The 24,613-nt window shown below is 43.9% G+C and overlaps 1 protein-coding gene across 1 annotated transcript in view; it reads right to left on the bottom strand.

Moving 5' to 3' along the window:
• LOC137093778 (histone deacetylase 4-like) overlaps window positions 1-24,613 on the bottom strand; it is a 50,002-nt gene that overhangs the window by 17,558 nt on the left and 7,831 nt on the right. The window contains exon 3 of the mRNA XM_067458622.1: window positions 6,518-6,580. Coding sequence (XP_067314723.1) covers window positions 6,518-6,580 — 63 coding nt within the window. The remainder of the gene's footprint in view (window positions 1-6,517; window positions 6,581-24,613) is intronic.

Genomic DNA, 24,613 nt, shown 5'->3' with positions numbered 1-24,613 from the left:
AGGAAAGAGAGGAGAGAAATTTTGTTTAGTTGTTATTATTTTGTGTTTCCTGTGTTCAAGTTTATATCCATTCAAAGGTTTTTTTGGATTAATGGATTTTTGATATTTTAATTTAAAATAAACTGATATAAAATCAATATAAAAATGACTGATGTTATTCAATCACCATCGATTACAGTGTATCTAATCAATCAAATTGTTTCTGTTTTTGATAATTTACCACTTTTACTTCAGTCGAGACTGTCGACTAAAACACTTGAATTTGCATTTTATTTTTAAATGTAACAAATGAAACCTTCAGCAAATTCGCTGTCATTATTACTGTCCTCAGGAGCTGATATTCATCAGACCGCACCAGTTCTTGAGTTAACACAACATATAAAAGGTCAAAGTGAACAAATGGCAGAAAACTAGACTGATAAGCATTGTTGCAGTGAAGGCATTTACTTTTATGATTATATTTCTGTCTTTAAAAGTAAAATCGGATGCTAAAGATACTAATACCTGAGCCTATAAAATACACAGCATAATGTGTTAGAGTTACTGTGCTAAGATTTCACAATAAAATCAGGAATGTATATATTTACTAATATTTGGTTGTACCACCTGATTTTTTTCGATTCGAATTAAATGTTAATAATTGAAACTTGTTCAAACACATTCCCCCCGACTCAAAAACATCCATTATGTCAAGTTTACAAATCATACCTTTTTTGAAGCTTTACATGTCATTGACCCACACACACACAAGCACACACCATGAACTAAAGGATGAGAAACACTGACCTAAACTAAAACGTCACTATAGATCAGATCATTAGCGCTGAAACCTCTAATATCAGAGCAAACACTGCATGAAAACAGACACATACCAAACATGAGAAGAATAAAGAGCAGCGACTCCTGTCAGAATGAAGCTGAGCTCACCAGCACCAGCCCGTCTGTGTGTGTGTGTGTGTGTGTGTGTGGCTCGGCTTCTCTCTGCCTCCGTTGCAGCCCGTCTGTGTGTGTGTGTGTGTGTGTGTGTGGCGCGGCTTCGGTCAGCCTCCGCTGCAGTCCGTCTCTGACTAACACACTGATCATCAGTGCTCGGCTGTCTCTGTCTCTAATGACGTCACAGGCCCGTCCCAGAGCAAACATTACATGCTCTTCTCTCATATGGAGACTGTACACACACACACACACACACACACACACACACACACACACACACACACACACACACACACACACACACACACACACACGTTGGTCTATGTGGTTTACAGGGACTCTCCATAGGCGTAATGGTTTTTATACTGTACAAACCGTATTTTCTATCCCCTTACACTGCCCCTAAACCTACCCATCACACGCACACACACACACACACACACACACACACACACACACACACACACACACACACACACACACACTGCCCCTAAACCTACCCATCACACACACACACACACACACACACACACACACACTGCCCCTAAACCTACCCATCACACACACACACACACACACACGCACACACACACACACTGCCCCTGCCCCTAAACCTACCCATCACAGGAATCATTCTGCATTTTTACTTTCTCAAAAAAACATCGTTTAGTATGTTTTTAAGGCCATTTGAATTATGAGGACATTTGATATGTCCTTATAAACCACATTTATAGTGTAATACCCGTGTAGTTATACAAATTTGTGTCCTCATAAATCACATAAACAGGCTCACACACACACACACACACGCACACACACACACACTCACTCACACTCACACTCAGACACACACAGACACTCAGACACACTCACACACACACACACTCACACACACACACACACACACACACACTCACACACACACACACACACACACACACACACACACACACACACACTCTGTAACAGTCTTCCTATTACCTGATCTCTGATAGGCTGCAGTTTCATTCCTCACCTCTAGATATGCTGGAGTTAGATAAAGTTGATTGACCAGAAGAGGAAGAAAGTATGGCTAACCCTCAGGTAACATGCTCACATGCTAACATGCCTTGCTGGCTGTTGCGTACAGAAGTCCTTGTTGGGAAACGGTTGCTTTCATGCTCAGCTGTAAGTAACTTATTATCTGTTAATGGCTGAAGAAATGTATGTTGAGGACAATTTATTTGTAAAAGAGGCTGAACTGTAATTTCTTTAGTTTGACTGAATGCAGATATTTAACAGAAGTTGTTTTGTATGTTTGTAGAAGGACTTTTGTTGTTCTCTATATGCTTAATGCAAGTCAGCCTTGTGGACCTGGACGGGCATCTGATGGCTATGGGCTGACGCTTCTGCTCAGAGGAACTATACGCTTGTTCATGGACTGGGTTTTCGGTGGATATTGTCATCGGACAGACGACTCTGGACCTCAAGGTAACAGATGAGACATTCTCTGACTCTAACCTCTCCAGCAGGAAAACGCTTTAGTCTGAGCGAGATGTTTCTGGAAGTAATCTCTGAGATGCGTATGTCATCTTGTGCATTTGGTTTTATTTTGGTGCTGTTGGTTTGGGGTGCAGAATTAATGGGGTTTCTCCGAGATGAATTTGGTTTGGGGTTAATATAAAAACAAAGAAAGAGTTTCTGGCTGCCTTATTTACTAAGTGGTTTAAAATGTGTTAATGTTTATGACCCTCCCTAAAATCAGATGCACAACCAGCGTTTGTTCAAAGTAGCACGTGCAGTTATAACACCCACCCACACACACACACACACACACACACGTTTAAAACAATGTCAAAACGCTAACGACCTAACGCTAACCTAACCGTCCCCTTTAGGGTTAAATGTGACACCCTCAGCTGCTTCTGTAAAGGGTTAGGAACCAGAACAAACATCACAATCAAGAGCTATTGATAATCAACCATCAGAAATCAGAGACTAAAGATGAGCACAAAAGGAAATCTCACTAAGAATCTTTTGCTCATTTAAGAGATCGATGTGATAAACGATGTGAATTTCACCGCTACGACAGCCGAAATAAAGTGCCTCCCCATCCGTGAGCGAGCAGGCTTGGACGAAGTGTCCAGACTGGATCGATGAGCTCAGAAGCTTCCTCTCGCATCGAGCCTCGGACCGACCTCAGCCACTCACACCAGATTAAACGACTGAGAATCAGAGCTTTCAGACCCACGGCCTTCAGTGAGACTTCATTCGCAATCCTCGCCTTATGGGTTATTCTCAGCGTTAGACGTGAAGCGATGAATCGGGATGGGGACACAGACGTCACATCCAGTTCAGGACCGTCTCACAGACCCTTCAAGGTGATGATACGGGGCAGGGAAGAGCGATGTTTCTCTCTGAGAATGGGCAACAAATCTGGAGGCTTGAGCTCAGCCATGGCCCTGTTGCCTTCAGGGATCAAATGATCTGCAACAATGCCATCTTATGTGTTACATAATCATGGTCTTCATGGGACAAAGCTGATTGCCCTGATGCTTAATAATTATAATAATAATTAGTTACATTTATATAGCGCTTTTCTGGGTCCTCAAAGAGCTTTAAATATAGAAGGGGGAATCTCCTCATCTACCACCAATGTGCAGCATCCACCTGATGATGCGACGGCAGCCATATTGCGCCAGAACGCTCACCACACACCGGCTGATTGGTGGAGAGGAGACCGAGTGATTCAGGCAATCAGGAGAGGGGGATGATTAGGAGGCCATGATGGACAGAGGGGCCAATGGGCAAATCTGGCCAGGATGCCAGGGTTACACCCCTACTCTTTGTCGAAGGACATCCTGGCCAAATTTGCCCATTGGCCGCTGTCCATCATGGCCTCCTAGCAACCCCCGTCCTTCAGATATGACGTTAAACCGAGGTCCTGACTCTCTCTCTGTCGTTAAAAAGACGAAGATTCCCATTCTGAATAAAGCGTAGCATTAGATCAAGTCGATCGTGTTTTGAAGATGCTTCTCTGTGAGTGTTAGTGTGATTAATATCCTCACCTGGAGCGTTATGCCTGGTAATACATCAGAGATGATGGTGGATTGGTGCATATTCAGGAATAAACATCCTCTTTGCTCTGTGGACTCAAGCGGACATCATTTAGGCCTTTTTGCTTTTCAGGATTTTAGTGGTCATGTTGTGAAACAATCTCTCAACATCAAACTTGCTCACAATATGTCTGTCAACCTAATGGCTCAACGCTGCATGTCGTCTGCCTCGTCTTCTAGTTAGGAGCTCCACTGCCGATTCATATTCCTGGCCTATTTTAGTCCCACAATGCGTAGCGCTGTGGTTTTGATGTGTGTGTTCCCGATGGTTTGGTCTCTGCTCGTTAGGCCTAATGGATGTTGTGTGAAATGTCCGATGCCATTTGTGTCAGGAGATCTTTGAAGACTAAACAAGTAGCTAAACTGTTGAGTGAGTCACAACTTTAACAAGCCATTAGAACTCATATATAAAGATACACATGTTCATTTCTGCAGGACAGGGTAAAGACAGACATGTTCTCCAGATTGGGTTGAGAGAGATGTCTCTAAGAAGTGAACCTGCTCACATCGGACAGGCTGAATTATTCCTTATGCTGCCACTCCATCGCATCACTGCTTTTGCTGGCAGTTTGTGTAAACTTTTTGTTGACACAATAACACACACAGAAGAGGCATCATTCAGAGGCCATCAGGTTTGGAAAAGAATAGGGTTAGTCCTACACAACCCTACGTGCTAGTCCTGAGTCCACGCCACACACCGCTCAACACGCATTTCCACCTCATTACAAACTGAGCGGCACAGCAAATTCTGACGCAGAGCAAAGAGGATGTTTATTCCTGAATATGCATCAATCCACCATCATCTCTGATGTATTACCAGGCATAACGCGTCCAGGTGAGGATATTAATCACACTAACACTCACAGAGAAGCATCTTCAAAACACGATCGACGTGATCTAGTGAAGACCCAAATAAGCTGGTTTATAGGGCTGGTAAAACATGATTTCACTTTTCTAACTTTAGCTAGAGTGTTGCTGTTTGAGCATAAACAACATCTGCAAAGTTACAACGTTCAAAGTTTAAAGCAAAGGGAGATATTTGCTTTTAAATAATTCAATTTCTAAGGACTACAGCAAACGGCCGGTAGGAACTACAGCCTTTTCCTCCAGACGCACTGACATCAGAAGCTACAATATTTACATAAACCCCTCTTCCGAGAATATGAAATAAGGAGGGCGAGGCCCTTTTGCAATGCCGACGAATGTTCACGTTGTTCAGCCTTCCTAGGGACGGGGGAGTTAGGGATCAATGGTTAAAATTTAAATCTCGCTCTATGTGCTGCACATTTTTACGGAGGGAAATGTTCTCTGCAGCGTACGATCACATATATGATCAAAACGTTCAGCGATCAACTGGCAAACTCAAAAAAGTAAATCTGCTTTGGCGTGTTGACTGGCGCTGAGCCAGAGACTGAGTGAGTGAGAGACTGACTTGAGCTCAGTGTCTTTAATGTTTATTTCAAACACTTCAAATTACATTACACAATCAGAGAAATGTCACATATCAGGAGAAGTGGATGATCTTGTGTTGTAAATCCAGCAGGCTCCGACCCCCTGTCAGTGTTGGAAACACGTAACGGCGGCGCTCCGCCCACGGCCTGTGAAACTTACTGATCATCAAACACGTGAACTAGGCGGTTAGCGAATCAGAACACAGCTCGGCCAGCTGACCAATCTGAGCCCATTGTGTATTTTTGAGGGACTGGCTTCATAGAACCCAGAAACTATCAGACTGTTTTTACAAGGAGGAACAGAGCAGTGTAGAAATAAGGTAAAATATATGAAAAAAATGCAATTTTTTAAGAACATGAACATGAAGCATGAACACGTTACAGTGCACCCCACAAACACAATCAGACCTTCGAAAGAATGTGTTTTACCACCCCTTTAAATGTTATTGTAATTTTCATGCTGCTGTTTTAAAACACTAATGATCGTCTGTCCATCTCTAAACGCCACCGAAGACCTCATCCATAATTCAGTGAGCTAAATCAAAGCTTTACGCTAGGATGAAATGAATATATTAAGCCAGCTATGTCTCTTCCAAACATTAACGCATTAAAAGTGCTGAGAACACAAACCATCCAGCAGACCAACAGATACACTGGCGGATGAACTGACAGCACATGACACAGATGTCTGACTGTTTCCCAATGAACTAATGCCAACAGTATATCTCACATCTCATGTTTTTATCAGTTAAAGTAGCTCCTTTAGTAGTGCTAAGCATTAGATTTAGGGTTAGAACTGGTTTCGCTTCAGTGGTGACTAACAGTAGCAAAATACAATTTCCCAAATCCTTAAAACTGGTTTTATTTGACGAGATTCTACCCAATGAAAGATTAATTTGTGCCAAAATACTTTGATTGGACACAGACTCAGACTCAAATACAGTCAATTTATTTGTATATTCTTATCATCTACAACTGTATAATTGGTTGTATTTTATCATTTGTATACATCATGGTTTGAGGATCACGTTCTCTTACCTGTGGGAATGTGGTCGAACGCTGACGGCTTCAAAAGCTCCACAGTCTGATCCATCTGAGCGTCTGAGACAAACACAGAGACAGAACACGATTAAACCGCAAAACGTCCTCCAGTCACTCGGAAGAAATACATGTTACAAGCAACACATAAATCATGTTTCATATTTTAAGTAGATCTTTAAACAGTGAAGAAAAAAAGATTTCTACCTCGCGAGCATTCAGATATTTCACCTTTTACTTGAAAACACACAGCTGTTGGTTGTTGTTCATTAAACTTAAACTAGTCAGTGTTTGTTAAACTGTTCTATTTAAAAAAGTGAGCCAATAGCAAAGGTTTTAAAACACACAGGCCTTTATAGTCTGACATGAAGTGAAGACTACAAGTAAAGTGGTCCAAATGACAGCAGATGAGCAGTAGTGTGGTAAATAACAGTGTAACCCCCCCCCCCCCCCCCCCACACACACACACACACACAGCAGATGGTAATTACAGAGAACAGAGAAAAGGCTTTCCACTTCTTCACAGCAGCCCAACACAGCAAGACACGACTATAAATAACCCGAGAGAGAGAGAGAGAGAGAGAGAGAGAGAGAGAGAGAGAGAGAGACGGAGGGATGGAGGGACGGAGAGATGGAGGGATGGAGGGATGGAGGGACGGAGAGATGGAGGGATGGAGGGACGGAGAGATGGAGGGACGGAGAGATGGAGGGACGGAGGGATGGAGGGACGGAGAGATGGAGGGACGGAGGGATGGAGGGACGGAGAGATGGAGGGACGGAGAGATGGAGGGATGGAGGGACGGAGAGATGGAGGGACGGAGAGATGGAGGGACGGAGGGATGGAGGGACGGAGAGATGGAGGGATGGAGGGACGGAGAGATGGAGGGACGGAGGGATGGAGGGATGGAGAGATGGAGGGATGGAGAGACGGAGAGATGGAGGGATGGAGAGATGGAGGGATGGAGGGATGGAGAGACGGAGAGATGGAGAGACGGAGAGACGGAGGGACGGAGAGATGGAGGGACGGAGGAAGCGGTACAGTGGGAGTCATCAGTATGCAAGCACAAACATTCTCCTTCCAGTGAGATGCTCAACACAGTCGGAGCCGAGCGGGAGTTCAGTCTGGTTAATATCTGGCAGCGATGGTTGGCATGATATTCCAGCTCATGAAGCTCGAGTCCTCCACAGACGCACCGACCGGGCTTCCGTTCAGATGGGGAGGAAAATAACCAGGGCTGCAAATCCTCAACAAGCTCCTATTTTTGGGAAATTTCTAAGGACTAGACACCCCGAAACGGCTCTGATGTTCATGTAACTAGGCCGCGCCGCGAACGCTGGCATCGGGAATTCTGTTTATATGAGTGAGTCTATTTTTAGAAGGACGGAGCCCAGGTGCAGCTTCATCTCAGATTGAGGGATGAAGCGATGCGTTTGCTTTTGGTAAACTGTACTGTTCATAACAACAGGCTGCTGATGAGCTGTAATAGCAGAGTTCACTGTTAGCATAAACCGTGAAACAATCTGATGATGCATCTTAATATTCAACAATATTATTGATCTGACGCTGCTGTATGAACTGAACTGAGCTGGACCAAGAACTGCTTAAAGGGTTAGTTCACCCAAAACTGAAGATTCTGTCATGAATGACTCTCCCTCATGTGGTTGGACACCCGTCAGACCGTCGCTCATCTTCAGAACACAGATGAAGATATTTTAGTGTAAAGCTGAGAAAGGCTTCAGATAGGCCTCCATTGGCATTCAGTCCATTCCCACTCACAGGACCCATAAAGGCCCTAAACACATCGACACACAGCCCATCTCACTACAGCGGCTGCACAATCACTTGATGAAGCGGCGAGAATAGTTATTGTGCGCAAAAATCAAAATAAGGACTTAATCCGCCGAGTTCTTGCCGTGAACTCGACGCATGCGTGAGAATATGACGATCCGCCGTTCATGACCAGAAGAGGAGGAGCGAGACCGACACGGAAGACAAGAACTCGGCGGATAAAGTCCTTATTTTGATTTTTTTGCACACAATAACTATTCTCGCCGCTTCATCAAGTGATTGTGCAGCCGCTGTAGTGAGATGGGCTGTGTGTCGATGTGTTTAGGGCCTTTATGGGTCCTGTGAGTGGGAATGGACTGAAGGCCAATGGAGGCCTATCTGAAGCCTTTCTCAGCTTTACACTAAAATATCTTCATCTGTGTTCTGAAGATGAGCGAAGGTCTGACGGGTGTCCAACCACAGGAGGGGGAGTCATTCATGACATCATCTTCAGTTTTGGGTGAACTAACCCTTTAATAGATGACATTAACTAATTTAATAAATGATCTTTACAACAGAAGTGAATGAACCCTGAACTGACCTGAGCTGGTCAACAGTCGAAGCTCTTCTCCTGTTATCCCGTAAAGCTGCTTTAAAACCTGTACTGTATAAAGCGCTGTAGGAATAAAGATGACTGACTTATCTTCTGGTTTGAACAAGTCAATCACGCAGGTAAATGAACATCTCAGGGTTATGCATACGTATGATTATCAGAACGAGCAGCTAAAGGCGTCTGAAGCTACAGAGATCTGCCTGATGAGGACTCCAGGGCCTGCCACCATATATTAATAATCAATCTGAGGGGAAAGATATGGGGCTGAGCCAAAGGTTTATGAAAAGGGTTAGCACATTATCAGCCCAAGAGCTGCCGCTCGGACCACACGGACAAAAACTCTGGTGGAATAGGGATTTGCATGGGAAATGCAACGCTCAAGCTCGAATGAGCAACACGCACCTCCTGAAATTAATACGTGAAACTGATATGCTGTGGTTATTTAAACCAAGATGACTAAATGGATCACTTTGCATGGCGATGTGTTGGACTACTAACTAGCTAAGAGAGCTGTGGTTAGGCATCAGCCCAAACAGCAACAGGCATGAAACCTGAGCTCCGCTTCATAGAGCAAAGCACCTTCAGAAAACCACAGGACCATTAAACGACATGTCAGCCTTGTTTTATTCATGAAAATTATACAGCACAATGGAGCCAAGGTTCCTAAGTGGCATGCAAAAAGGCAATTCCCAACACAAACATTCAGCAGCGGCTTCTGTCCACAGCAACATCTGTAACCCGAAGGCTTTGACTGACAGCTGATGTTAGCAGAGATACGTGGCTACGTATGGCAGTCTTTTGAAGACTGTGATTGGTTGGTTGTCCAAAAAGGGGAAAAAAGTAGCGCTTTAAAGTATAGGGTCTATTCTAAGCCTTCTCTTTGAAATTACAAATGCAAATTATATATAACAAACACACACAAACACATTATATATGTATATAAATCCTTTTATTATTTACCATGCTGTTAATTTAATATACGGTATTTGATTGGCTTAGAATTATAAACATTGTTCCACTCTTTCTATTAACATAAACGTCCTCGTCTTCCGACGGTGCAATAATTGGGATGTGGGTTCCCTCGGTTCCTCCGACAGCACCAGGGAAGCCTGCGATATTCATAAAGGCAGCTTTCAGAGCCTGCAAGGCGGGAATGTCCAGTGGAAATGAAATGAACTGTGACACAATATGAGCTTCTGAAGTAAGGGATAATCCACGGCTAGCCATGTAACGCACGGCGTAGAGGCGAAGAACCGCCCGACGCGAAGCGGAGCCTCTAGGTCGTGCATTAAAATCATTTAATGCATAGTTATCCCGCTTATACCACGGTTATTCGCCAAGTTAAAAACAAGTTAAAGCTGTAACTGATGATTTTTAAAAGACGGGTTAAAATGACGGTTGTTTTCTTATATCTCATTAGTTCAAGCACACCGTCGCTTTAAATTAACAAATTACCACATTTATTTAAATTCATTATTAAAAGAGAGACATAGAACTGAAAGAGAGAGAGAGAGAGGGAGAGGGAGGAGAGAGAGGGAGAGGGAGGAGAGAGGGAGGAGAGAGAGAGAGAGGGAGAGGGAGGAGAGAGAGGGAGAGGGAGGAGAGAGGGAGGAGAGAGAGAGAGAGTGAGAGAGAGAGAGAGAGAGAGAGAGAGAGAGAGAGAGAGAGAGAGAGAGAGAGAGAGAGAGAGAGAGAGAGAGAGAGAGAGAGAGAGAGATGCGATCTCTTCTTTATGTCAGTCTGAAGATTCCCTCGTTGCTTAAGCATAGCAAACATAACTTAATGATTATTTAATGGATTTATTAAAATTATTTATGAATGACAGACAACACTCCAGTGACAGGGCAATCTTTATTTGAACTAATCATCATTATAGCCTAGTGTGAAATAAACCCTGTGTCAACCTATAAGACACATTACATTTAATGCATAAGACACATAATTTAATGCATTAAATTAAATAATAATGAAACATTAAAAAAACTTTTAGAAATTTCGTTTTTGGTGAAATTAGACATGGAGTTATTCAGGTTTATTAGGCTTGGAGGTGAAATTTTTTCGCTTGCTTGTTGAGGTTCTAGATCTCAGTATGTCGCTATGTCATATGTCAGTATGTCGTAGGGCTAATGTCAGTATGTCATATGTCAGTATGTCATAGGGTTAATGTCATTATGTCATATGTCAGTATGTCGTAGGACTAATGTCAGTATGTCATGTCAGTATGTCATAGGGTTAATGTCAGTATGTCGTAGGGCTAATGTCAGTATGTCGTAGGGCTAATGTCAGTATGTCGTAGGGCTAATGTCAGTTTGTTGTAGGGCTAATGTCAGTATGTCGTAGGGCTAATGTCAGTTTGTTGTAGGGCTAATGTCAGTATGTCGTAGGGCTAATGTCAGTATGTCGTAGGGCTAATGTCAGTATGTCGTAGGGCTAATGTCAGTATGTCATAGGACTAATGTCAGTATGTCGTATGTCAGTATGTCGTAGGGCTAATGTCAGTATGTCGTATGTCAGTATGTCGTAGGACTAATGTCAGTATGTCGTAGGGCTAATGTCAGTATGTCGTATGTCAGTATGTCGTAGGACTAATGTCAGTATGTCGTATGTCAGTATGTCATAGGGCTAATGTCAGTATGTTGTAGGGCTAATGCCAGTATGTCGTAGGGCTAATGTCAGTATGTCGTAGGGCTAATGTCAGTATGTCGTAGGGCTAATGTCAGTTTGTTGTAGGGCTAATGTCAGTATGTCGTAGGGCTAATGTCAGTATGTCGTAGGGCTAATGTCAGTATGTCATAGGGCTAATGTCAGTATGTCGTAGGGCTAATGTCAGTATGTCATAGGACTAATGTCAGTATGTCGTATGTCAGTATGTCGTAGGGCTAATGTCAGTATGTCGTATGTCAGTATGTCGTAGGACTAATGTCAGTATGTCGTAGGGCTAATGTCAGTATGTCGTAGGGCTAATGTCAGTATGTCGTATGCCAGTATGTCGTAGGACTAATGTCAGTATGTCGTATGTCAGTATGTCATAGGGCTAATGTCAGTATGTCGTAGGGCTAATGCCAGTATGTCGTAGGGCTAATGTCAGTATGTCGTAGGGCTAATGTCAGTATGTCGTAGGGCTAATGTCAGTTTGTTGTAGGGCTAATGTCAGTATGTCGTAGGGCTAATGTCAGTATGTCGTAGGGCTAATGTCAGTATGTCATAGGGCTAATGTCAGTTTGTTGTAGGGCTAATGTCAGTATGTCGTAGGGCTAATGTCAGTATGTTGTAGGGCTAATGTCAGTATGTCTTAGGGCTAATGTCAGTATGTCGTAGGGCTAATGTCAGTATGTCGTAGGGCTAATGTCAGTTTGTTGTAGGGCTAATGTCAGTATGTCGTAGGGCTAATGTCAGTATGTCGTAGGGCTAATGTCAGTATGTCATAGGGCTAATGTCAGTATGTTGTAGGGCTAATGTCAGTATGTTGTAGGGCTAATGTCAGTATGTCGTAGGGCTAATGTCAGTTTGTTGTAGGGCTAATGTCAGTATGTCGTAGGGCTAATGTCAGTTTGTTGTAGGGCTAATGTCAGTATGGCGTAGGGCTAATGTCAGTTTGTTGAAGGGCTAATGTCAGTATGTCGTAGGGCTAATGTCTGTATGTCGTAGGGTTAATGTCAGTTTGTTGTAGGGCTAATGTCAGTATGTCGTAGGGCTAATGTCAGTATGTCGTAGGGCTAATGTCAGTATGTCATAGGACTAATGTCAGTATGTCGTATGTCAGTATGTCGTAGGGCTAATGTCAGTATGTCGTATGTCAGTATGTCGTAGGACTAATGTCAGTATGTCGTAGGGCTAATGTCAGTATGTCGTATGTCAGTATGTCGTAGGACTAATGTCAGTATGTCGTATGTCAGTATGTCATAGGGCTAATGTCAGTATGTAATAGGGCTAATGCCAGTATGTCGTAGGGCTAATGTCAGTATGTCATAGGACTAATGTCAGTATGTCATAGGGCTAATGTCAGTATGTCGTAGGACTAATGTCAGTATGTCGTATGTCAGTATGTCGTAGGGCTAATGTCAGTATGTCGTATGTCAGTATGTCGTAGGACTAATGTCAGTATGTCAGTATGTCGTAGGACTAATGTCAGTATGTCAGTGTGTCATAGGACTAATGTCAGTATGTCTCAGGGCTAATGTCAGTATGTCATAGGGCTAATGTCAGTATGTCGTAGGACTAATGTCAGTATGTCATATGTCAGTATGTCGTAGGGCTAATGTCAGTATGTCAAATGTCAGTATGTCGTATGTCAGTATGTCGTAGGACTAATGTCAGTATGTCGTATGTCAGTATGTCTAAGGGCTAATGTCAGTATGTCGTAGGACTAATGTCAGTATGTCGTATGTCAGTATGTCGTAGGGCTAATGTCAGTATGTCATATGTCAGTGTAACAACAACGACTAATGAGTTTAATGTCTCGGGGAATAATTAACTCAAAAGGGATTTAATATTCAATATTCATGAATTTATGAATATGATTTGCCAGTTGTTCATTACGTATTAAAATTTTCCGATAGGGAAAATTGTTTAATTAAATACAAGTAACCCTTTATGAAATTGCTTGAAATTATCCTACTAAGTTTGTCCTGCAAATTAGTTATAGACTTTTCAAATCAATTCTCAATAATGGATTACTGCTTTACGAGCGCATAAGAAACATTAACTTTACTGATCAGGACAAGTTCAATATTTCAAATGGTCATACAGTTTACTTTACTAACATAGTAGCATAAGCAGTTAGGTAACGTTTAGATCGCAAGTTTCATTGACTTCGTGTATGTGGCAGAATAACAGATTCAACTCATTAAATGTCTTTTGAAGGTTTAATAAACACAGACTAAAAATAACACTACAATTCACACAGAAAGTACATACTAAATATGCATCAAGAGAGTAGAAATATAGATATTAACGAAAGAATACATAAAAGAGAATAATGAATAGACTGAAGTTAGAGAGAGATAAAAGAGAGAGAGAGAGACAAAGAGAGGGAGAGAGAGAGAGACAAAGAGAGTGGGGGAGGGTGAGAACCACTGCATTTAAATGCAGTCCATTTAGAACCAACTTTCCTTCAATTCACCAGATACGACCTTCACGGAGTTAATTTATCCCAACGGGAGAATAACACACCCTCTTTACAGCAGTAAGAAATAGAATACTTGCATTCTTTTTGGTTTCGTTTTGGCTTCTCGCTCGTGTGCGTATGTGTCTCTGCGTGTTCAAATGTCCTGCATGTCCGGCGGTCCTTTCCGAGGTTGGGAGGGAAGCGGCTGTTTGCTTTAGCGATGCTTCGTGTTCTTGAAGATCGGATTGTAGAAGAGAAGATTTTTGGAAGAGATGAGGCCTGCTTGGAGGGCCTGCATTGGTGGCATGGCTTAAGTGCCAGCCCCCCCCCCGTGGGTGTTGGCTCCCACAGAGAGTTGAAGAAGTAAGAGCAGGAGATGTTCGGAGAAGAGAAGAGAGAGGGACTGTCTTCACTGGTCTTTTAAGGTCTGGAAATAGTCCCACCCTCCAGGGTTAGACTTAACCAATGAGAGTGTTGGGATTTCCCGGCGGGAAATTCCTCAGCAGAATTTATTGCCCTTTGTTTGACAGTTCGACTCAGTGGGTCTCTGAGTCTTCATACTATAATTAATGCAACAAACACACACTGCATTTTCTGAATAAGTGATATACATGGAAGTGTAAGTCGTGAAGTGAGCATTAATTTGATAGGAGACATGACATATATGAGGTTATCTGAACTAGTACTTTGTTAAGACACAGACAAAAAGATGCAAAATACCATACCGAATAAACATTTTACAAGACAGTTATGTGTTTACATATAATGTCCTGGGGTGCATGTTCATTTATAGATGGTTTGTCTATAATTTGAGGCAAAAGCTCTGTGTCTCTGTGTCAAAAGCTCTGTGGCCACATTCTTTCCGGCCATAAAAAGATCTTATCAGATGGTTTCCAGGGTGACTGAAGAATCTCCCTCTGTTGTGTTGGGGGGAAGGTATGCTAGTGAGCACAACTTTCAAAACATATTTGTTAAATGTAACTGGCGATTGTGTGTTTGATTCGCCTGAGTCGCTACATAATCCCCCCTTTCGCTAGTTGTTGTCCCTCCTATGGACAACAACGAGCGATATCAAAGATTCAGGAAGATCAGACACACCATAGCCATGTTAGGCTCCAGTTGTTCGTGTCTCCGGAAGTTATGGTCGTTCCACGGCAGATAAGGCAGACAGTAGCCCAGTTCAGGTCTCTGTGCTTGTGCAGCAGGTGTCGAGGCAGCAGGTGCCCTGACGGTGCGTCACCTGTCATCCAGAAGTCCGTTTGTGTGGTGCAGGTGTGCTGTGGGCTTTCTGCAGCCCTGGGTGGAACCATGTTCCTCGCAATGGCCAGTCAGTCCTTTAGGTCTCCTGCCTAGGAAGATGGACTGCATCTTGACACTTTTATGTCCTATGCTGACTAGGAACTTTTCAGAGGGTGCCTCGCATTGTGGCCAGGCTGGGTGCCTTCTGGTGATCCACTTTGGTTTCTCTGTTTCAAAGTTCAAAGTCATTGGGGTTTTGAGAATCCCTTCAGAGGCGGCCTTGTGTTCGTTTAAGGCCTTCTTTCTCAAATCACATGCATGACATAGTGTGGGGCTTGGCAGTATTGCCTACAAGGTGACTAACTGGTGTTGGAGGAGAAGGTTCTTGAAGCTGGTGTAAGGTTAGGCAGAGGGCTTGGGCTCCTCCCCCCCTTTGCGTTTGTGTGCAGGGCTGGAGGAGCTTGCGCTGCTGATGTGAAGTTCAGGAGAGTACGTCTTTCTTTTGAGGATTCATTTGCAGTTGGTGATCAGCAGTCCAGGTTGCTCTCTCAGTGCGATGCCCGAGGTTGGACCCGGTGTGATGATGTCTGGTGGTGGCTGGCCTCTGATTGTCTGGAGGCACAGGAGCATGATCACGGCCGCGTTTCTTAGGCATTTCCAGATCTGTTGCATGGCCTCGGTAGTGAAGTGGATGCCTCTGTCTGAGTTGATTCTCAGTGGCAATCTTGACAGGAAAAAGCTGTGATTCATCAGGGGGTATGCCGTGGTCTGGGCGGTGTCGTTGGGTGCTGGTTGACACTCCACCCACTTGGTAAACTGGCACACCACTGTGAGAAAGTACTTTTTGCCTTTTGTGGACCTGGGCAGGGGTTCTACCCGGTTGATTTGTAGGTTTGACCATGGGAACGTGGTCCCTCTGTGTTGCAGTGGGGCTCTGTGGTTCGGGTTTGCTGGTTGGAACTGGCAGCGAACTAGCCATTCTCTAACATACTCTGCCGCATCTTGATGCATCCCAGGCCCATATGCCACCTGTTTCAGTGTGTCATACGTGGCTCTGGTGCCGTGGTGTCCAGCACATGGTGTGTTGTGGGCGTACATTAGCATCACCCCCCTTTGCGACCGTGGCATTACAAGCTGTGGCGCTGTGTTGCCATCGGGTGCACACCAGAGAATGTTGTCCATAATACGCATCATGTGTCTGGAGTTATGCAGATGCTTGTGGCTAGAGTCATCAATGAGCTCAGAGTCAGTGATAGGGCGGTTGGAGGGGTCTGAGAGGAGGTCAAGAATTGTCTTTGTTGCAGTGTCAGAGGCTTGCGTATCCGCAATATCGTTGTGTGAAAACTGCGGCGTTAGCGATAGCAGCTGCAAGGGAGGCATTGTAGCCGGTGTCGATCGCTTGCTGTGGGTTAGCACTGCAACAATGTGGCAGGATGTGGGGTTCGGGGGTGCCCACATGTCGCCGTGTGTTGTGTTTCTACTGATTGCATTGCACAGTGGTAGACTTTTGGTTGAGTTGTCTGCCCACAGTGCAGGGATACTGTTCGTTGTGATAATGTCATTCAGCTGTAGGTCATTCATGACCTGGGGGCAGAAGGCATCAGAGTCTTTGGATAGCTGAAATGTGCAAAGTAGCGAACTTGAACTTGGCTTTGGGGCTGAAGCTGTGTTGTCACAGTGTGCTGCAGGGGGTCCCGTGGCCTTTGTGACCTGGCAGTCTGGCTCTGTGGGAGTTCCCGTGACCTCTGTGACTTGACAGTCTTGCTCAGACGATGTGTGTGTCTGAAGGGGCAGAGGGTCACGCACTTGAGCCCAGACTTTCAGCTGTTTGAAGTCCAGTACGGGTTCGAAGCGGTCCAGCAGGTCTTTTCCGATGAGAAACGGATAAGTGTTCATAGGGGAGATATAGACTGGGTGTATCAGCCTCATAGGTCCAATTGTCAGGTGGATGGAAGCTACGTGCTTGAGCTGGATGTCGTTTTGGCTATACGACTGCACATTTAGCTTACAAGTGTGAAGGTTAAGGGTGCGATTTTTCCTCTGTGCTTCAAATCTGAGTCTTTCAAACAGTTGGGCGGATATAAGCGTGAGGTCGGAGCCAGTGTCAACTAGGGCTTCGAGCTTAAATTCCCTTTCCATAGTGATAGTCAGATAGAGTTTTCGAGCCATCCCCTTCTCGATTAGGTTTCCCAGGAGTCTTGGTGTGGGGACCTGTGTGTTGCTTGATAAGCCGTCTGGATATGTGTCAAGTGTCTCATTATGCGTGCAAACAATCAAAACAGCGCTTTTTGGTACGCTGGGCTGCCCCATGTTGCTGTCTTGATTAGAGGCTGTTGCTGTCAGCTGTCGTGTGGGTGTGCTGCTGACGTGTGGGGGTGCAACAGTTATTACACTAGTCCGTGGTTGGGGAACAGTGTTCAGGGTGGATGATTCAGTTGCAGGAAGGGCGGGAAGGTTGATTTCAGGTATCATGTCTAGTCGTGCTGTACCTGGTCCGTCCTTCTTGTCTTCCTTGTAAGGTTTCTGTCGGAGGAGCTCTTTCAGGATCTTTATGAGCTCTGTAACTTCAGAAGCAGCTACACTTTCTTTACCAGACGTGGGTTCAGGTCTGGGCCTACCATTGTCCCGTCGAGAGTGGCCTCTTCGCTGGCTTTTTGGGCGAGGCGGGTCCCAGGATCCTTCAGAGCGATCGCTCTGGTACCGTGGACGGTCGCCATTATGACCACGCTGCCCTCTGCTGGCTTGGAGTGGTTTGGACTCTCTGTTGAGGGGTCGGTAACTGTGGTTCTGTTTGGCGCCCTCTAGGGTTAGCTCTGGGTGGTGCACAGAGACAGGGCAGATGGTGGGCTGTTTTACAGTCTTTTCAGAAATGGTTTTCTGTTTGACGTAAGCTTTGTGAGCCAAGTCTCTTAACTGTTGCGTGCCCATGCTGCGCGGACACGCCAGCACCCCCAGGTGGTAACTGATGGTAGGGTGCAGGTTTCGGAGGAAAAGAGTTTTGAAGTTGATGTCCTCCTCCATGCCTGGGTCGTTACGTGCCCCGAAGTAGGCACGTCGCAGTCTGTTATAAAAGTTCTGTGAGGTCTCACGTCGAGCTTGCTTGAGGTCCATGGCAGTGATGAACCCCTGGTCTGACTCGGGGTCGGAGTACTCACGAATTAGAGCTTGTCGTAGATGCCAGTAGTCCGCTTTAATGGCCTCTGGTTGTCGATCCAGAAAGCACCGTACATCACGATTAGATGTGGCCCTGAGCAGGTACAGTCTGTCCCAGTTGTTCGCGTGAGCGACAGTTTGCAAATAAAAGTCTATGTCTTTTAAGTATGCGTGGACGTCGTGTCCTCCTGCCGGGTCTGGGCTGAAGGTAGGAATATTTCTGGCCAGCTTGTCAAGGTTCTTTGAAGCTTCGTGGCTGTTGACCTTGACTTCCTGGAAGGGCGTCCTTTCCTTTGCTGCTGACGGGGATTCGTGGAGACTGGCGGGTGCTCTTTTAAACAGGGGGCTGTCATTCCCCTTCGTAGCTCTTGCTTCGTGGCTAAAATGTGCGGAGTAACTGGTCAGGGGAAACTGTGTGTTGTGTGTTTCCCCCTTCCGGTAACGTTGCACTATATATGATTGTCTCAGTTCTCTTTGCACCATGTCAAGTTCATCTTTGAGCTCGTGTCTTTGCTGGATGAGCTCGTCGATCTCGGCTTGTGCCGACTGCAAATGTTTTGCATAGACTTTAGCTTTAATGTCTCTGTCTTTAAGTTCATCAGTGGTTCTCTCCAGGAGGGATTCGCCACGCCGAAGCTTTTCGTCGAGTTGTTTCCTGGCGTCTTTCTCTGTCTGTACTCGTCGGTCGGTGTCACGACGGAGCTCCTTCAGGGTCTCCTGAAGTCTTTCTATTTCTTGTCTTTGTTCTTTGTCTGTTTCGTCGTCTTTCTTTGTGTCCAGAAGCTGATCTAGACGAAGCTGGGTGAGGGCTTGGTCACTCCGGGCCTCCTCGGCTTGAAGCTTTAGCGTTGCTGCCTCCTGTTCCAGGTTGTCGTAGCTCCCTTTGCTTAGACGTGCCTGTGCGATGAGGACGTGGGCGAGGCTTCCGAGGATCTTGGCCACTTCCTTGTTGGAGTAGCTGTGCGTGGGGTCGTGTGTCATCAGCTGGTCTAGCTCGGTGTCCAGTTGTTCCTGGTTCAGCTGTCCCAGACTTCCTTGACTGGTGGCCGTTAGCGCTTCCAGCCATGTCGTTAGGCGGTCCCACGGGACGGCGGAACTGGGTGCACGGAACATTACTGCGGACGAAAGAAACACAGCACACACACACACACAGAGAGAGAGCCAATGCAAGCTTGTTCTAAGCTAACGAGCTATCGTACGGATAGCTGGGAATTTTGGCTAACTGATCTAGACAGTTAGATAATTAGACAATTCGGACAATTAGGTGGGCGGTAGCCCTGGTTGTCACTTGGTGAACTGCTGCTCGGTCGTCCCGGGACTATCTAATTCTCCTTGGGGTCTCTTGGTGAACTGAAAGAAACACAATCGTGATAGTCCAACAGTGAGGATAGGAAAGAGCACAGTGGAAACAAACACAAGATGAATTGGTCTGTAATGAAAGGAATGTCAGCGTGCGCGCCGGGAGTGTTAGGGAAATTAATTGGCTAAATGCTCAAGATATACTAAAATTCGGCTTGTACTATGGGTTATCCCATTTAGCTCATCCGGGGTGAATTGAGGTCGCTTACGTGGAAGATTAAATATCAAGAGCAATTTAGAAAAAGGCAAAAGTTTCTGTCAAGTAATGATAAAACAAAAAGCACTTTTGATACCGTTTGTAATTACCAGACTGAGCTTTATTCCCAATGGGAGGGGAACAGAAAAACTTTTGCAGAGAAAAATAAAAATAAAAATAAAAATAAAAATTTAATAAAAAAAAATAAATAATTAAAATTAAAAATTAAAATTAAAAATTAAAATTAAAAATTAAAATAAAATTATAAATAAAATAAAATAAAATAAAAGAATTAGAAGCTCAACTTAATTCAAATTAAATTCAAAGCAAGTTTAAATGAAATTTAAATAAGCCTGTAAGGAAAATCAAATAAAAGAAAGCCAATCAAAAATCTTATCCTATAACGATTAATCTCTAAGTGGGAGTTATCCAAATAAAAGAATTAATCAGAAAGGGAGTAGGGATTTAGTGTTGCGCTGACTTAACAGGGTATAACCACACGGTGGCGTCCTTCCTTCCAATTGGACTGTGTGACTTAAACCTAATTTCACTTTGAGTTAGAGGAAGTTATGTTTCTTTTTAAACTTCAAATTCGAATAAGGGTGTTTAATCAGCGAGAAAGGAGATTTGGTTGTTGCTAGAAAAATTGTATAAATGAAACTGTGTACAACAGTAAGCAATAAACAATTTATAGGCTCAAACTTATTTTGTTAAGGCCGAATCAAATAACGGAGAGTGAAACTATCCGAATTTATCCACACGATGGCGCTGTTGCGCCCGCCCTAGACTAGAGTTAGTTAGGCGGAAATGCTCACCAGATGGCTTTGTCTGGTTCTAGAGTCGCCCTCTGGCGGGTTGCAAGCGGCGTTGCAATTCTTGAGTCGCCCTCTGGCGGTTTGCAAGCGGCGTTGCAATTCTTGAGTCGCCCTCTGGCGGTTTGCAAGCGGCGTTGCAATTCTTGAGTCGCCCTCTGGCGGTTTGCAAGCGGCGTTGCAATTTCTGGGTCGCCCTGGCGTTCTTCGCTTTACTGGCTCTTGCAAATCATTTACAAATGACTGGTGCTCTAGATGCACGCGTAACAAGATGGGTGAATGCAGGAATTTTCCGTCTGCCTATTCACGCATTTTACATGGACTCCAATAGACATTTATCAATATGGCTGACGGTTTTCAGCATCTCTGATTCAAATGTTTTAGGTCTCAAGTCTTTGGTTAGCTAAGCCAGACTTAAACCAGGAGTTATCGTTTATCTTAACGATATAATAATTATTCTGAGGCCCCTTATATTGTACAGGAGAGTCTCGTCCTGTCCCAATCTTCCGCACAGATAGAAACTTTTTGTAGTTCAGATCAAGCGGGATAACGCAACGTACGTGTCTACAGACATCATCAAAATCTCATTATTTTGATGGAACACATAATATATTGCTCGAGTCAAATGTATGGGTTTCCTACAATACATTTGTTTGGAAATCACGCGGATAAAACCTATTGCGCCTACGGCTGCAGGGGGTTTCGGAGATCACGCGGATTTTCGTACCGTTCATATTTTTATTAATATAATCCGGCTACTTCAACATTTCTCAGCATCTGTTTATGCTTGGGTTCGCCTTGCGCGTACCGTTCAATTCACAAAACAACACCAAAACAAAACGAAACAAAAACGCGCGTGCAGGTTATTAATACCTCAAAAATACACAATGAATAGAATATGAATATCATTCACACATACACAAACGTTTGAAACTTGCTCGCATTATTCTCCACCAAATAAATAGTGCGAGAATACTGATGAGTTTAATGTCTCGGGGAATAATTAACTCAAAAGGGATTTAATATTCAATATTCATGAATTTATGAATATGATTTGCCAGTTGTTCATTACGTATTAAAATTTTCCGATAGGGAAAATTGTTTAATTAAATACAAGTAACCCTTTATGAAATTGCTTGAAATTATCCTACTAAGTTTGTCCTGCAAATTAGTTATAGACTTTTCAAATCAATTCTCAATAATGGATTACTGCTTTACGAGCGCATAAGAAACATTAACTTTACTGATCAGGACAAGTTCAATATTTCAAATGGTCATACAGTTTACTTTACTAACATAGTAGCATAAGCAGTTAGGTAACGTTTAGATCGCAAGTTTCATTGACTTCGTGTATGTGGCAGAATAACAGATTCAACTCATTAAATGTCTTTTGAAGGTTTAATAAACACAGACTAAAAATAACACTACAATTCACACAGAAAGTACATACTAAATATGCATCAAGAGAGTAGAAATATAGATATTAACGAAAGAATACATAAAAGAGAATAATGAATAGACTGAAGTTAGAGAGAGATAAAAGAGAGAGAGAGAGACAAAGAGAGGGAGAGAGAGAGAGACAAAGAGAGTGGGGGAGGGTGAGAACCACTGCATTTAAATGCAGTCCATTTAGAACCAACTTTCCTTCAATTCACCAGATACGACCTTCACGGAGTTAATTTATCCCAACGGGAGAATAACACACCCTCTTTACAGCAGTAAGAAATAGAATACTTGCATTCTTTTTGGTTTCGTTTTGGCTTCTCGCTCGTGTGCGTATGTGTCTCTGCGTGTTCAAATGTCCTGCATGTCCGGCGGTCCTTTCCGAGGTTGGGAGGGAAGCGGCTGTTTGCTTTAGCGATGCTTCGTGTTCTTGAAGATCGGATTGTAGAAGAGAAGATTTTTGGAAGAGATGAGGCCTGCTTGGAGGGCCTGCATTGGTGGCATGGCTTAAGTGCCAGCCCCCCCCCCGTGGGTGTTGGCTCCCACAGAGAGTTGAAGAAGTAAGAGCAGGAGATGTTCGGAGAAGAGAAGAGAGAGGGACTGTCTTCACTGGTCTTTTAAGGTCTGGAAATAGTCCCACCCTCCAGGGTTAGACTTAACCAATGAGAGTGTTGGGATTTCCCGGCGGGAAATTCCTCAGCAGAATTTATTGCCCTTTGTTTGACAGTTCGACTCAGTGGGTCTCTGAGTCTTCATACTATAATTAATGCAACAAACACACACTGCATTTTCTGAATAAGTGATATACATGGAAGTGTAAGTCGTGAAGTGAGCATTAATTTGATAGGAGACATGACATATATGAGGTTATCTGAACTAGTACTTTGTTAAGACACAGACAAAAAGATGCAAAATACCATACCGAATAAACATTTTACAAGACAGTTATGTGTTTACATATAATGTCCTGGGGTGCATGTTCATTTATAGATGGTTTGTCTATAATTTGAGGCAAAAGCTCTGTGTCTCTGTGTCAAAAGCTCTGTGGCCACATTCTTTCCGGCCATAAAAAGATCTTATCAGATGGTTTCCAGGGTGACTGAAGAATCTCCCTCTGTTGTGTTGGGGGGAAGGTATGCTAGTGAGCACAACTTTCAAAACATATTTGTTAAATGTAACTGGCGATTGTGTGTTTGATTCGCCTGAGTCGCTACATCAGTATGTCGTATGTCAGTATGTCGTAGGACTAATGTCAGTATGTCATATGTCAGTATGTCGTAGGGCTAATGTCAGTATGTCATATGTCAGTATGTCATAGGGTTAATGTCAGTATGTCGTATGTCAGTATGTCGTAGGACTAATGTCAGTATGTCATGTCAGTATGTCATAGGGCTAATGTCAGTATGTCGTAGGGCTAATGTCAGTATGTCGTAGGGCTAATGTCAGTATGTCGTAGGACTAATGTCAGTATGTCGTATGTCAGTATGTCGTAGGACTAATGTCAGTATGTCAGTATGTCGTAGGACTAATGTCAGTATGTCTCAGGGCTAATGTCAGTATGTCATAGGGCTAATGTCAGTATGTCGTAGGACTAATGTCAGTATGCCGTAGGGCTAATGTCAGTATGGCGTAGGGCTAATGTCAGTATGGCGTAGGGCTAATGTCAGTATGCCGTAGGGCTAATGTCAGTATGTCGTAGGGCTAATGTCAGTATGCCGTAGGGCTAATGTCAGTATGCCGTAGGGCTAATGTCAGTATGTCGTAGAGCTAATGTCAGTATGCCGTAGGGCTAATGTCAGTATGTCGTAGAGCTAATGTCAGTATGCCGTAGAGCTAATGTCAGTATGCCGTAGGGCTAATGTCAGTATGTCGTAGGGCTAATGTCAGTATGGCGTAGGGCTAATGTCAGTATGTCGTAGGGCTAATGTCAGTATGTCGTAGGGCTAATGTCAGTATGGCGTAGGGCTAATGTCAGTATGCCGTAGGGCTAATGTCAGTATGTCGTAGGGCTAATGTCAGTATGTCGTAGGGCTAATGTCAGTATGGCGTAGGGCTAATGTCAGTATGCCGTAGGGCTAATGTCAGTATGCCGTAGGGCTAATGTCAGTATGCCGTAGGGCTAATGTCAGTATGGCGTAGGGCTAATGTCAGTATGCCGTAGGGCTAATGTCAGTATGCCGTAGGGCTAATGTCAGTATGGCGTAGGGCTAATGTCAGTATGTCGTAGGGCTAATGTCAGTATGTCGTAGAGCTAATGTTGCCTCTAGGTTTTGATTTCCTCTTTATGTCAGTCTTAAGATCCCCTCGTTGCTTAAGCATAGCAAACATAACTTAATGATTATTTAATGGATTTATTAAAATTATTTATGAATGACAGACAACACTCCAGTGACAGGGCAATCTTTA

Source organism: Pseudorasbora parva, chromosome 12 (genome assembly GCF_024679245.1).
Source record: "Pseudorasbora parva isolate DD20220531a chromosome 12, ASM2467924v1, whole genome shotgun sequence".
Classification (NCBI taxonomy): domain Eukaryota; kingdom Metazoa; phylum Chordata; class Actinopteri; order Cypriniformes; family Gobionidae; genus Pseudorasbora; species Pseudorasbora parva.
This window is presented reverse-complemented; position numbering and strand designations above follow the sequence as displayed.